The sequence below is a fragment of the Glycine max genome, chromosome 18, assembly GCF_000004515.6.
Source record: "Glycine max cultivar Williams 82 chromosome 18, Glycine_max_v4.0, whole genome shotgun sequence".
Lineage (NCBI taxonomy): Eukaryota > Viridiplantae > Streptophyta > Magnoliopsida > Fabales > Fabaceae > Glycine > Glycine max.
Genome location: NC_038254.2, coordinates 17347727 through 17363991, shown reverse-complemented (window position 1 = coordinate 17363991; position 16265 = coordinate 17347727). Strand labels below are relative to the sequence as shown.

General features: G+C 39.4%; 1 protein-coding gene across 2 annotated transcripts in view; it reads right to left on the bottom strand.

The window, feature by feature from the left end:
- The window catches only part of LOC100815547 (phospholipid-transporting ATPase 3), a 59399-nt gene extending 46021 nt beyond the window's left edge, over positions 1-13378 (bottom strand). The window contains exon 1 of one of the 2 annotated variants that reach the window (XM_041011664.1): positions 12991-13378. In XM_041011664.1, coding sequence (XP_040867598.1) covers positions 12991-13170 — 180 coding nt within the window. In that variant the 5' untranslated portion in view covers positions 13171-13378. The remainder of the gene's footprint in view (positions 1-12990) is intronic. The other variant, XM_003553164.5, reaches the window with a different exon arrangement.
- Positions 13379-16265: the final 2887 nt, after the last annotated feature.

Below are 16265 nucleotides of genomic sequence, written 5' to 3'. Positions count from 1 at the left end.
CGAGGTGAGGAATTTTTGGTAAGGAAAAGGATGAAAAGGAAGACTTATTACCAGAAATATGGTCAGAGGCACCTGAGTCGAGTATCCAAGGACTAGGACCTTCAATTGATTGAGAGATACAAGCTGTTGAAAAACATGGTACAGATGAGGATTGAGCTTAGTTGCTGGGTCTCTCAGATTTGAGCTTCAAATACTCCTGATACTCCTCATCAGAGAACTTAGACTCTGCTTTCTCTGATCTAGAAACCTGTGCAACCTTGTCAGGAAACCCATGCAACGAATAACAATTCTCTTGGGTGTGACCCATCCTCTTGCAGTAGGTGCAATGAGGACGTCCACCCCTTCCATTGCGGCCTCCTCTGCTGTTGCGACCGCCTCCTCTACCACGTGATGCAACCATTGCTGACGTCTCCACACTATCAGTAGGATTTTCATCCTTCGATAAGTGAGGCACACGGAGAAGCCTAGTGATGAGAGAATCCATGGATGGAACCTGATCCCCAGCGAGTACTTGATCACGAACATGATCAAAGTCTGAGTGTAAGCTTCTCAGGATAAGGACCATGTAAAACTTGTCCAGTTTCCTGTTCACTTCTTCTAATGAATCAGCCACAAGAAACTTTCTCAGCTCTTCCACGGCAGCCCGAGCCTTACCCACATGAGCAATCATGTCATGGCTGGTTTGCTTAAGGGCTGTAACCTTCATGGTTGCATCAAATAAGCTCTGAATATCATTGGCAAAAATTTCTTGAGCCTTCTTCCAAAAGGAACGACACGTTTTAAATGATCTAAGGATATCCAAAATATCCGGCTCAACTGATTGCCATAACACAGCACACAGTTGATAATCAAGCTTCTCCCATTCGGCTCTTTTGTCACTTGAAACAGAATCGGAAGCTTTCTCCAAGTGGTCATGGTGTCCTTGACCAAGAAACCAAAGTTCTACGGAAGCAGACCATGAGGGGTAATTTTTCCAATTGAGTTTAGCAGCTGTGATGGTTGGAGTCCCGGAGAAGGAGAAAACAGGTCCAGGGGAAGCCATTTTGACCCACAAGGTGAAACCCTAAGGGAGCAAAAAGGTGGAGAGAATAGGACTGTAGCGTTCCAGGTGACGAAACTGGAAGCTGAGGGCTGGAACGGACTCAGGAGAAGCCGACCAAGAGAACGGCGGAGGCGCGGCGCGATTCCGGCGCCGGGACGGCGGCGCGTGGACTGCACGCGCCGGAGGACGCGCAGGACGGTGGCGGCGCGTGGCGGCGCGTGGCTGCTCCGTTGCTGACGCGAGTTGGCCGGCTGGCTCGCGCTTCCCAAGGCGAGCCTAACCCTGGCTTCGCCGGAGAAATGGCCGCCGGAAAGTGACGGCGGCGGCGGCAGACGGCGGCGGTTGCGGCGGACGGCGGCGGCGACGGCGGCGGGCGACGGCGGATGACACCTGCTCTGATGCCAACTTGAAATGAAGGTGAGGAGGAGTCAAAACCTCACTTTCTCTCACACCTTTATTAGATTCAAAATGTTACATATATATAGGATACAAAAAAGAGAGAGGAGAGATGACAGTGACATCTCACTGCTGCCTTCTGAATAAGGCTTACAGATTAAGCTACCAAACAAGGCTAAAATACAAAAGAAATATTCAACATTCAACAATTGCCTTGACATTCTCCATTGATGCCTCTCCAAAAAATATTGTGTCGTCCGCATATTGGAGGATGCTAATATCCACATTGTTTGTGCCCACTGGGAATCCCCTGAATAAGTTTTTCTTCACAGCCTCTCTCACCAGCCCATTCAATGCCTCAGCAACAATATTGAAGAAAAAGGGTGCTAATGGATCCCCTTGCCTAAGCCCTCTCTATGGAAAGAACTCAAACGAGGGACTGCCATTTACCAGTACCGCAATAGATGCAGATTTTAAGCACCCCTCTATCCACTGAATCCACTTGGAACAAAAGCCCAACCTTCTGAGCATATAAACCAGAAAGTCCCAAGAGACTGAATCATATACCTTCTCGTAATCCACTTTGAAAACAATACATGGTTTCTGCCTTCTTTTAGCCTCCTCAACCACCTCATTTGCTATCAATGCACTTTGTAACAGGTGTCTGCCCTCTATGAATGCGGATTGTCTTTCATCTATTATGAGTGGCATGATCTTCTTCAATCTATTGGCCAACAGCTTGGCCATTATCTTGTACATACATCCAGAACTTGTGGATTCATCACCTTAGGGATTAAAACTATGAAAGAGGCATTACAACCCCTTGGAAAAGTTCCATTGACATAGAACTCATCCAAAAACCGTAGGACATCAGGTTTGATTATATGCCAAAAACTCTTGATGAATTTAAAATTAATTCCATCTGGACCTGGGCTTTTCTCATTCCCACACCCCCAAACTGCATCTTTTATCTCTTCCTCCTGAAATCTTCTCGATAGCATGTCATTTTGATGATGTCCAATGGTCTGAAAGCAAATACCATCTAAACGGGGTCTATGTTGGTCAACTTCTTGGAATCTATGGAAGAAAAATAATTTGGCTACCTCTTTTACTCTTGCCGGTTCTTCAATCCATGCTCCATCAATCCACACCCTATTCCAAGAGTTGCTTCTACGACTTGCATTAATCATCAAGTGGAAATAACGAGAGTTGCAATCACCTTCTTTAACCCATCTAGATCTCGCCTTCTGCCTTAGTAAAGATTCATGAGATTGTGCAGCTACCCACAAATCTTCTTGGAGCTGTTTCTTGATTAACAATTCTTGAGGAGAAAGTTGTCTATCAATTGTGCTCACTTCCATCTTGTTTAACTCATCCTCAATCTTCTTGTATCTCTTAAAAGTATCACCATACCGGTCCCTATTCCATATCTTCAGTCTTTCTTTCAATCTCTTTATTTTTTCTTTAAGCATGTACCCTCACCAACCCCTTTGCTGGTGAGATAGCCAACATTCCTGCACAATTGAATTGAATGATTTGTCCAGGAGCCAGCAGTCAAGGATCCTGAACGGCTTTGGGCCCTAATCTATAAACTTGGACCTAAGCAAAATCGGGCAATGATCAAAAAAGTTCCTATCCAGTGGGTGATGTGTACTTCCAAGCCATTTGGCAAGCCATTCTGGGGATATTAGAAATTTGTCCAACTTGCTCCTAGCAGCTCCATTGGGTCTGAACCACATGAATTTTCTTCCCACCCATGGCACGCCCTCTACCTCCAGCTCTTCAATTCATTCATTGAACTCATTGATATTACTCTCCCCCACCCCCCTTTGACAAACTCCCAACCTTTCTTAATGATCTCTAATGTTGTTGAAGTCCCCCATAATGCACCATAGTCCCTCCTGATTTGATGTTTTCAGCTGTTTGATGGCATCCCATAGAATTCTTTTATTTTGAATATCACATGGTGAGTATATGGTTACAATATGAACTTGTTGTGCCTCCTTAATCCACTAACCTATCAAAAAAATGAACCCATTTCCGATAATTTTCCTTTCTAGTTTGAATATTTTTTCACTCCACATGCATAGGATTCCCCCTGTTGTGTTTGATGTCGGCTGCACCTCCCAGGACACTTCTGGATCCCCCCACAATGCCTGGCACATTGATTTCTCTATTGTCTCCTTCTTAGTTTCCTGGATACATATCATATCTGCACTCTCTTTTTTAACCAATCTCCTTATTGTTGCCCATTTCACCCCCTTCTCTAACCCTCTCACATTATATGTGATAATATTCATGGGTTATGACTCTTATTCCCCAATCTCTCTACCTCTTTCCTGTCTCTATCCTCCATTGTCATGATTTTCTCAACCATCCTCCCCTGGTCTGCAGCTCCAGTTGCCCCCAACTGTTTTGCTAATTCCCATATCTTTGTTACATCTTGCATCTTATTTTCGCCTAATCTTGTATCCTCCACTGCATCCTGATTTGGTATTACTCCTTTGTGACCAGTATTGTGTTGGTGGCCCAATCCTCCCTTGTCTCTGTCCGTTACTTGTTTTTGCTGTGTACTTATTTTATTTTGTTGTTGTTGTGTGCTTGTTTTGTGTAATCTTGAGTCAATGTCTTAGGCTTCAGATTTTGCACATCCCTCCTTCACTTGCTTTTGGTACCTCCTGGTTCGAGAATACACCTTCCAGGAGGTAGCTGTAGCTGTCTTATTAATTTGTGGGTTGGAACCCTGGGGTGTTGGGGTTTTAACAGGGGTGTGAATAGAAAAGCCCATCTCATTTGAACTACCTCCCTCTTCCACATTGTGATCGCGTGCCTCTTTCTCCTTCCAGCTAAGGTCCCCTACCACACACCCACTCCTTATAGCTGACCCATTTTCACTTTTATAGCAAGTATCATGTTCTGTTGTGCATTTGTCCCTCCCGACAGGCTGCCCCCTACAAACTTTGCACCTTTCATCATTTGAATGGTTGAATTCTGTCCTCCTCGATTGGCACGCCGCCCATTCTGCGCCCATACCCTCTATGAGGTCCTCTACGTTTCTTTTCTACCTAACCTCCTTTGTCCGCGGGAAATTACTATTACCCAGTGGTCGTGTTTCGATTTGACCACTGGGTAATTTCGTGCGCTGTTCTTCAACGCCCCCACCGTCGAGTCTGGAGTTGCTCCGTCATGGACCCTCATTGTTTGCATGCGCCTCCATGTCCCACGCACCGACGTCGATCTCTGGCGCATGTGACCTCTCCGTAGTCGAAGATCCCATAAAGCTTCCGTCAGAGTCAATTTCCTCCGACGACACCGTAACGCTGCTCCTTCTACAATGGCACATGTCGGTGCTATATCCGTATTCCTCCAGTATATGCACTTCGTAAACCTCTGAATCTATGTAGACATCTACCGTGTGCTGAATGGCGGGTTTCCACGATGTTTTAATGAGCACCCGTGCTCTGTCCAACTGCCGACATTCATCGACATCATTGTCAACCTCCACCAACTCTCCCATGACACCCACTATCTGCTTGATATACGTCGTGTCCCAGGCTAGAATCGGAATTCCCCAGCACCGGACCGAGGTCAGCCTGTGGCCCGGATGCAGGCTCGGCTTCCACTTCTACAACAAGTAGAACAAGGGAGGCGTTCCATGGCTTTCTTCTAGAATCAATTGTTCTGCTCTTACGTCAATCAAACCAAGTAGCAGGACCATGTCGTCCCCCATGCATTTGGGTGAGATGTCCACTCCAATATCCCACCTCAGTTCATCTTCTACCTTGTCAAACATCGCCGGATTTGTCAATCTCCCTACCTAAGCTTCGCTGAACCATTTCTGCATATCCGAAGAGGTCTCGAGGTATACTGATAATAGCCCACCTTCGCGACTGTGTGGTGCCTTCATATTTCCTTTCCTCGCGACCACCTTCGCATACGATCCATGGTTTGTTCTTGCACCTCTTTGTATAGGACGAGATGCTTCATTCTCATTCCTTTGCACTTGCCCCTTCTGTTTATCTTCTGAAATTGTCTTTCTACCCCTCTGTCTCCCGTATTTTGGGATATTGGCGTATAGCTTCATACCTTCGATAACAATGCTGTCCAATTGCCTTTCGAGTATGTACACGTCATTAACACCTTTGAATCTAGCAAACCCGGACCTCCTACCATTCTTATTTCTTTGTTTGGATACGAATACCTCCCTCACATGTCCCCATTTTTTGAATTGATACCACAGGTCCTTCTCGGAGACATCGTCGGAGAATCGCGTGAAATAGAAGGATGATATCTCGTTTCGATCCCTCCAATTTGTTTGGTTGTAGTGTTGTTGTTGCCCATCCCTGTTCCTGGCTTGTGTCTGTTGAGAATCCACTCTCAGTCTCACTCTTTGTCTCTCGAAGACCTTGCCTCTATGCCTAACTCTCTCCCACCCTCTGATTCTCTCTCTACTCATTCTCTCGATCTTTCTCGTTGTCAAAGGACACTGAGGAGTTCCATTTGTGAATAATGGCAAGAGTAAGGAGGATTCTGACAGTAACTGGTTTGATTAGAGGAGAGAAGGTCTCAATGTAATCATAACCAAGTTTCTAATGGAAACCTTTGGCTGCCTAGCCTTGTACTTGCTGACAGTACCATTAGGGTTTTCCTTTACCCTAAACACCCATTTGCAACCAACAGCAGACCTATTAGGAGGAAGTTCAGTAAGGGACCAGGTACCATTCTTAATCAAGACCTCATATTCAGTTTTCATGGCTGCAAACCATGTGGGATTAGAAAGGGCTGTCTTGGTAGACTTCGGTTCAGAATGAGTTAGATGCAGAGTGGGCTGAAGTCTGGGTTTAACAACACCAGCTTTGGCCCTAGTACACATGGGATGAATGTTATCAGGTCTGAAAAGCACAGCAGGAGAAGAATCACCAGCTTGAGACAAGTTCTCTTGCACAGAAACAGTGACTGAAGGCAAAGTTTCTTGCACTGGAAGTGGTAAATCCTGAGAAGCAGAAGCATGATTAATATTCACTGATGTTGAAGCTGCTGGTGACTGAATAGAGGCTGCTGGAGAAGCAGATGCAGAAGGAGCAGATGTTAGAGAAGCAGAGACAGAGGAAGCTTCTGTGTGAGAAATTGGCAGAACAGTCAAAATTTGTTGACTGTGTGAAGCAATAGAAGAAGGTTCTGAAGCTGGTTCCCCCATTAACTTGGGAAAAGGAAACCTAAGTTCATCAAAGACTACATCTTTGGAGATGTAAACTCTTCCATCTGCAGCCATGCATTTATAACCTTTGTGAGAAAGAAAATAGCCCAGAAAAATGCATTCTTGAAATCTTGGTTGTAATTTGTACTAATTGTTGTATTGATGCTGAGAAGAATACTGATTATATTGGTTGTGCTGAGGTTGATTAGAATTCTGATTGGGATAGCAATTAGGGTTCTGATTTTGATCCTGATTGGGAGAGGGATTGGGATTTTGGGTGAAGGCAGAGATTGAGAGTAATTGGGGTATTGGTTGGGGTAATCCATTGGTTGAGTGGGAACATAATCATCATCATGCCTGTAATAGCAGAAAGAAGCCTCATGTCCATTTTTATGGCAAATCTGACACTGCACATTGGAGTAGCAACCTCTGCCACGGCCACCACCACAACCAGAGTTAAAGAACCGATTTCCACCATTATAGTTGTTGTAATTCGATCCAGAGTTTGATGAGGAGCTAGACTGGCCCTGAGCAACTTAAGCTTGCAGATTTGCAGAAGTAGAGTTGCCAGAAAACACTTGTTGAGAAGAATTAGGCTAAAACTAGATTTATCAGCTTTAGTAAGATTAATCAAAGTAAGAGCTTTCTTGCAAGATAATCGAGTCTCATGAGCCAAAAGTAGGGTTGCAACCTCATCAACAGAGAGAGATTCAAACTTTCCACTAACGAAAGTAATAAGAGACTCAAATTCATCAGGCAAACCATCAAGTACTATGTTGACATTTTCGGATCTGAAACATATTCTTCAATCGACAAAAGCGAGTCGATTATAGTTTAAATACAAAGCAGATAATCAGAAATTCAACTATTATTGAGAGAAATGTTACGAAGATCATTACGAAGTCGACACTTCTTTGCACGAACAATGGACTGAAAATGCAAATGAAGCTTGTCCCAAAGATGTTAGGACGATTTGCAACCAACGAGTCTTGGAAGAACTTCGCCGGAAATGGTGGATTGTAGCCACAAGTGTAGGAGCTGATCTTGTTGCCCCCAAGGTAAGAACTAAGGTGAGGTATTTCCAATATCACAATCGGCAAGAGTGGTGTATCGAGCGGAATTTGAGGATTAGTGAGAAGATGATGAAGACGATGGCCTTTGATCACAGATTCAACCTGTTGACACCTTAGAAGGTAGTTGGAGTTTGTCAGCTTCTCCAAGATCCAGTGCGAAAACTCTTTTGTAGTTGCGCCAGTTAAAGTTACACCGGAGTGCCACCGTTCCTTGGTGGAGGAGGGGGAGGAGGAGGATTGGAAGCAGAAGCCATGAAAAATCTAGAGATCAAAACAGAGCTCTGATGCCATAAAGGAAACTTGAGAGAGAGAATTAGAAAACTGAATTGAGGTGAAAAGAATGATATTATTCAACCCAAGAGGAAATAGAGTAAACCTCAGTTTTTATAATTAGTTACACAACTGTAATTGTCAAGTGTCAACTAACCTAAGTTAGTTAGTGACAGTTGTCAAATAGCTGTCCTAACAGTTAACTAACTAACTATAGACTAACTACTAACTGTAGTTTAGCCTTTATAGATTAGCTAAGAAAAGAAAACTACACTACCGAGCAAGTATACTCCTATAACGTGGCACATTTGTTAGATTAGACATTTAGATTCTAGGATTAGAGTATTACTATTTGCTTTTGGTATTTAAGTTTTATGCCTTTAATGTATTTTGTACTTGTGTTTTGGAATTGTTAAGTTTCTTACTACTTTGTTGGTCATGACTTATGAATATGATGCTTGACATTTATGGAATATGGATTATGAATTTCATATCATCCTACAATTCAATTTACAATTTTAAGATTTACCTCCAACTCACCTCCTTTTGTCACGAAAACTTTAAATCCTACACATTGTATTCATAAAAATAAATACTTCAAAAACGATGTCAAATCACAAATGTCATTCCTACCAGTTTGGATTATAGGGATTTAAGTAAAGGAGGAAAGAGAGAGCAAACTCTGAATATTAGAATATGATAGTGATATATGGCTTGTAATAATATGTTGCAAAATACAAAGAGCATCAATCCCTATTTATTCTAATACCGGATTCCTAATGCTAATTAAATCTTTTTTTTGGTAGAGTAATGCTAATTAAATATGAAATAAACTAGGAAATAAAATGAAACAAGGAAAACATTCCTAAGAAATCATTTGAGGGCATATTTGGTTTAACAAAATGTTTCAGTTCCCAATTTTAAGTTTAAAAAATGACATTTTATTTCTTATTTTCAAAGGTTTTTATTGATTTCAATATTTCCTATATAAATATGAAAACAACTTTTTATTGATTTCACTATTTCCTATACAAATCTTAGAAAATAAGAAACAAAGTTAAAATGATTTGGCATTTTTATAATTAAAATGAAAGCAATTAACAAAAACATAAACCTTTTTCTCAGAGAAAACAAGCAGTTAGATACTCTAAAATATTCCAATAAGATATAACAATGATATTATGACTTTGAGATATTTTCTAAATATTCTAACACTCACACTCAAGCTAAACTTTACTAAGCTTTAAGCTTGTTAATTAGAATTTAGCACACTAAAAGGAAATATGCTGAAAATATTCGAGTGGCTAGAGATGTGGCCAACATCTATGACTAGAGAAGTGGATACAAACTACAAAGTCCAGACTGCAATGGGAAAAAGATGGGGAGCAGACTGCATCTGCGACATTTATAGTAAACCTCTGAGGAAAATTTTTGTAGACCTACTTTGGATGGGGTTCACTTCAATAGAATCACTCACAGCCAAAGAGAGGAGCTGACTGCTTCTTTTTCAGATCAAGAACTTCAAGCTGCTGTTTGGAGCTGTGGAGGAGATAAATCTCCTGGACCGGATGGATTTAATTTTAATTTTATCAAGGAGTTTTGGGGGGTAATAAAACCAGAATTTAGGAGATTCATGGACGAATTCCATGTGCATGGTAGCTTCCCTAAAGGCAGTAACGCCTCTTTTCTGGCCTTAATTCCAAAATCAAATCAACCTCAGACTTTCAACGACTACAGACCTATATCCCTTATAGGATGCATGTATAAAATAATAGCCAAACTATTGGCAAATAGACTGAGGATGGTGGTACCTAGCCTTATTGATGAAAGACAATCAGCTTTCATAAAGGATAGACATATCCTTCATGGAACCTTGATTCTCAATGAGGTTGTGGAGGAAGCTAAAAGATGTAAGAAGCCAGCTTTGATCTTTAAGGTAGACTTCGAGAAAGCGTATGATTCTGTTTCATGGTCTTTCCTGGATTACATGTTGGATAGGATGGGGTTCAATTCTACATGGAGAAAATGGATCAATGCCTGTTTACAATCTGCCACTATATCAATCCTAATAAATGGCAGCCCCACAAAGGAGTTTGCTCCCACTAGAGGTTTGAGACAAGGGGATCCCCTAGCCCCCTTGCTCTTCAACATAGTGGCTGAAGGCTTAACTGGAATGATGAGGGTTGCAATAGAGAAGAATCTGTACACAAGTTTTCAGGTAGGGAAGCAAAATGAGCAGGTTAATATTCTGCAATATGCAGACGATACAGTATTTGTGGGGCATGCTTCATGGGATAATGTTATTGCTTTGAAGTCTATGCTGAGGGGTTTTGAATTGGCATCTAGATTGAAGATTAACTTTGCAAAAAGTCAAGTTGGGATCTTTGGAGCTGAGGTCAACTGGATTCATGAGGCAGCAGAATTTTTGAACTATAGACATATGGAGATTCCTTTCTATTATCTGGGCATTCCCATTGGGGAAAAGTCCACCAACAGCTTGGTGTGGGAACCGCTGATCAGGAAATATGAAGATAAATTGTCTAAATGGAACCAGAAAATTTTATCCATGGCTGGAAAGGTTACTCTCATCAATTCTGTCCTCACTGCCCTCCCTATTTATACCTTATCTTTTTTCAAGCCTCCTCGAAGAATAGCTCTCAAGCTTGTCTCCTTGCAAAGGAACTTCCTATGGGGGGGTGTTCAAGGGCATAAAAAAATCCCTTGGGTGAAATGGGAAGTAGTGTCTCTCTCTAAGGAGGATGGGGGTCTAGGAATCAAAGATATTTCTAAATTCAATACAGCTCTGATGGGTAGATGGATATGGGCTTTATCTTCTAATCATAATCAGCTGTGGGTTAGAATCTTATTGTCTAAATATGGTGGATGGTCAGATCTTAGCAGTGGGAGGGATAAATCTTGGCAGTCTCATTGGTGGAGGGACCTCCGAAAGTTATATCATCAGCCTGAATTCAGTATTATCCAGCAGCAGATGGTTTGGAAGGTGGGAGGAGGGGAAAAAATAAAATTCTGGAAAGATAATTGGTTGGGGGAAGATTATAATCTTGAACAGCAATTCACTCAGCTATTCCTGATTAATGAGCAGCAGAACAATACCATATTCAACATGGGAATCTTTTCCCAAGGCAAGTGGTGTTGGGACTTGAAGTGGAGAAGAAATTTATTTGACCATGAGCAGCATACAGCTGTCACATTCATGGAAGCAATTACTGGCATTCAAATCCAGCCTCATATGCAGGATATTCGAGTTTGGAAAGCTGATCCCAGTGGTATTTATTCTACTAAGTCTGCGTACAGACTTTTGAAGACCAGCACCCCAATTATGGAGGCCAACATCTTGAAGATTGTATGGAATCTGAATGTACCCCCAAGGGCTGCGATTTTCTCTTGGAGACTTATCCTAGATAGACTGCCCACTAGAGGAAATCTCCTTCGAAGAAACGTGCAGATGCAGGACACTTCTTGCCCTCTGTGTGGGAATGCTCAAGAGGAGGTGGATCACTTGTTCTTCAATTGTGAAATGACCTTAGGACTGTGGTGGGAATCAATGAGCTGGAATCAGATGGTTGGCCCCATTGCATCATCTCCAGCAGCACACTTTATTCAATTCTGTGAGGGCTATGCAGTAGGGCAAAATCAATCTTGTCGATATGGATGGTGGGTAGCTCTGACTAACTCTATATGGAAGCATAGAAATCAGCTGGTTTTCGAGGGTAATCACTTTCAACCATCTAAAGTGATGGAGGATGCTTTATTTCTCAATTGGTCGTGGTTAAAGACCAGAGAGAAACACTTCAGTATTTCCTTCAACCAATGGTCTTCTAACCTTGTGGCTTATTTTAGTTGATATGGGCTGGGTTTATTGTATATCTGTTTGGGTTGGATATTTTATCCTTTGTAGTGGATTTTTGGAGGGTTTGTTTTGGTTGGGAGGCGACACTCTTAGTGTCTTGTATTTATGTGTAATTCATCAGTACTTCTGGTACTGATCTGATATTATTAATAATATATATATCTATGTTTGCCTTCCAAAAAAAAAACACTTCACCTGATCTATTTTCTTTGCGAGGGCTTCTACAGGTCTTCTCTATACATGTTTAAACCACCTAAGGCAAGCTTCTACCATCATTTTTACAATAGGTGCTCCCTCAACTTTCTCTCTAACATTGTCATTATAAACCTATAGTCTAGTAGTAAGAGAAATTTATTTCAGAAGAAACTAGAAAAGTAATTTACTCTTTAAAAAACTTGAAAAGAAAAGGACACATCCAGCCGGACCTTACGTCATCTCATAATCAAAACATTCAACTAAGAATCTCCTTCAAAGAAAAGGAAAATGCCAAAACCAAGTAATCCCTGCTTCTCTTATTATTCTATTTGATTGAAATTTGAAACGCTCAACCATCAAGGTGGATGAATTTCACTAAGTATGTTTGGTTTTCCATTGAAGCCACCAAGTGTACGTTAAAAAAAAAGTGAAAAATCCAAAAGCTACATTGTGTTGCTTCACTATTAACTTGAAATTTTGAATTAATTTTGCTAAAAGTTAATCTAAACTAAACATACTAAGTAATTGTCTCTTATTAAGTAACTGAAAATGCATTCCTCAAGCAAACCCCACAGGTATCTTCTTCCAACAAATAGATCCAGTAAAAACAAAACATTAGTTTGTTTACAATTTCGAAGTGCAAAAGAATACATCCACATAGAAATTCTTCAACCAATTTGAAGATCAATCAAAACAAACACTTGTTTAATCCACAAACACATCTACTCACCAAAGCTGAACTAACCTCAACCTTCGATCTTTTTTCTAATCATACATAAACAAAACTCACTAAAACAAACACTGAACGAGACATCATCAACATCAATTAACCACAAAACACAACAACGAATTGAAATATATTTGAAATAAAAAAGCAATCAGAAAAGTCAGTTACTCGCAACAAAAACAAAAAAAAAAACGAAATCGAAGAGAAAAATGGTGGAACCTTGAATCGGATGGGAAGATTGGCCTCGCGATCGTTGCAGAAGATGGTGCGGTGAGTCGGAGCCTGAGGCTGAACTCGGCCGAGTCGAACCGTTCGCGAGGGAGGTTGTTGTTGTTGTTGGCCCAACGTGGAACTCGATCGAGAAGAGAACGAAGATTGAATCCCATCCCATCCCTTCATCCTTCAATTTTTCATGCGATCGCTTCTTCTTCTCTCTCTCTCTCTGCGAACGAATCAACCAACCAATTTCGCTTTTAAACGCGAACCAAGAAAGAAGAATGAAGAATATCTCGGGCGCAACGCAAACGCTACTTGGGTTGGGTTGGTGCTTCTTCTTCCAAACAACGCTGAAACCAAGAGATTCAAGTTCAACTTCAACCCCCCAAATTCTTGTTTTGACGGTTTTGCCCTCGCGTATATTTTATTTTTGTTTTTGTTTTTGTTTTTCTTATTTTCCGGAACCCTCGTTCGCGTAATTAGGCGTGCTAAATTCCCTCCGGGCCCCGCTAAATTCCCTCGTTCGCATCATCAAAAAATTCACGCGTCCCCTTAAAACTAAAAATACTGCAATAATTCCTTAAAAAAAAGTACTGCCATAATATTTGAATTTTTTATTACATTAAATTATAAAACTATTTAGTGTCCCGTTATATTATATTAATTTATAATTTATACTTTTTTAATGTATTTATCTATCATATTTTAATTAATAAAAAATATATATTAATATATATATATATATATATATATATATATATATACACACACGATAGTTTTATTTTATAAAATACACACAATAGTTAATGATATTAATATTTAACAAAATATTAAATGTTATAAAAATCATACCAAAATTTGGTATGATATATATTATGTTTTTATATACATGTATCAAGTTTGTATTTTTATAAAATTTTAAACTTCATAAAAATTCTATCTCATAAATTTTATTTTCTATTTAATATACTTTTATATTAACAAATTTATATTTTTAATTGAAAAAATTTGAACATTAATCAAATTGTTAATTTAAAATATAAAAATATTCTTGAATTAAATAAATAAGGAATAAAATTGATTTTAACTAAAAAAAATCATTTCAAATGGACGAACATTCTTATTCAACTTCAAATGTTCTTTAATATTTGAAAATATTTTTATTAATTAATATTTAAATATGGTTCACCGATTTAATATTTCTTTTTTATATTTCATTTTTATAATTTTTAATTACATGATGTAAAACATGAGTTTATTCTTATTTTGTAAAATTGATATAACTTAATATATATTGTCTAAAAAAGATATATTGTTAATTAAAAAAATATTAAAAAGGAATAAAATAAATTGATCGATAGTTTTTCCTAGTATATTATTAAACAATATTACAATTGTTATTATAAATACATAAATTAAACAAATAGGATGATCATGTTTTTACCTAAATAAAATAAGTACCATACATATGATCGATATATATTACGCGATGAACAAAACAATTTCTTGGTGGTTGACTTTTAAGAGAAAAAATGTCATGCTTTGTTGGAGAGAAAGAGAAACAAGGATGACATTTTATCTTGATGCAATCACATATCCCATGTTAGTTATATCCATCCACTTATCCATGGTAACCTGCATGTAACAGTTATAATTACATTTATTTAAACCAAATTTAATCCAACAAAACATAACAAAAATTATATACCATGGATAATCCATCAACAAGTAGGGACCGCTTTAATTCATCAAAGTTGTCTATGCTACTAAGCAGGTTGATACACTCATCAGATCATTTTGCAAGTTCTTTAAGCAAATAGTTGTGCACCAAAGACCATGAATTTTCACCCATACCTAATAAGGCAACAATTGCACGATATCCACAATTACCATTAGCTTTGACATCAATAATGTTTTCAATGGAATCATGAATGCATGGATGAAATTGATCCAACATCGGCATGGTCCTTCTTGGACTTGCTTGCTCAGATGATGATGCACTACGTTTGACTGAAGAATTACTATTTTGCACAAAATGTAATGCATCAACATACTCCCAGTAAGACGAATCACGCTTTGTTGATCTTTGATGTTTGGTCATCGGTTTCTTCTGAGCACCTTTTGTTTTGACCTTTTATGGAGGAGGACACATAGGGTTTAGATTTGGGTAAGCAATTTCCCGAAGTTTACTCTTTAGAGTAACTTTGCCACAAACATCAAGTTCTTCAAATCGCTTGGATATGGTTTTCATCTCTTCGATTATGCTGACTTCGGACTCTGATAACCCTTGGGCTGAAAAACTTAGCCTTTGCCAAAACATATGGATTACACCTAGAGGTATGCTACCGACAATATATCTAACTAGCTCGCATACACAAGGAATACCATGAGTATTTCTCATTACACATCCACAACGAGAACTATCAATACCAACATAACTCACATGCTCATACTCAACATCAATCTAATTTAAAGCATACCTTGATACCATGCCAAGTAGTTTCTTATATAAGGTAACTTTAAAAACATGTCCAACCACATGTGTACTTGTCTCAAAAGATGCCTTAATTTCAATTTGTTGCGGTGTGATCATGTTGTTCATGGCTTCCCGAACACTATATAGGTCTCCAAAGCTATTATGTAGTAGTCTTTTTAAGGCCCAATAAGCATATTCAACCCTAAATATGAAATACACAAAAAAATAAACAGAGACAACTATTTTTATCCATTAAGTCATAAATCCTAAACAACAAAAAAGGTTTACAATTTTCATACCTGTTAGTTATTGTGTTTCCTAAGTGCATGACCTTATTCATCCAAGCTTTAACAAATCTTTCTTTGTGGGGAATTATCCATGTTTGGTTGACATAGTCAACAAACATTGGCCATGGTGAATAAGCAATTTCAAACTTCATAAGGCACCCATCAAACTATTCCTCAGAAGGACAATCAACCAAACTCCCCCAGGCTTCCATGACATAATCCCATGCATTTTTTTACAAACCAGGGATTTACAATTTGTCTTCATATTTTTATCAATTTGAAACTGACACGACAAGTTGGTACACTCAGGGAATACAGTTTTCACGACATTTATCAATGTTAGATCTTTGTCGGTAACAATAACTCCAGGGAGGGCATCACGTCTGAGAAAAAGACCTCGAAATCATTCTAAAGCCCAAACAACATTATTTAGATGTTCTCCCTCCAAATAGGCAAAACCAACAGAAAATGTCATCCCTACTGGTGTGACACCAACAAAGTCAAGTAATAAAAGT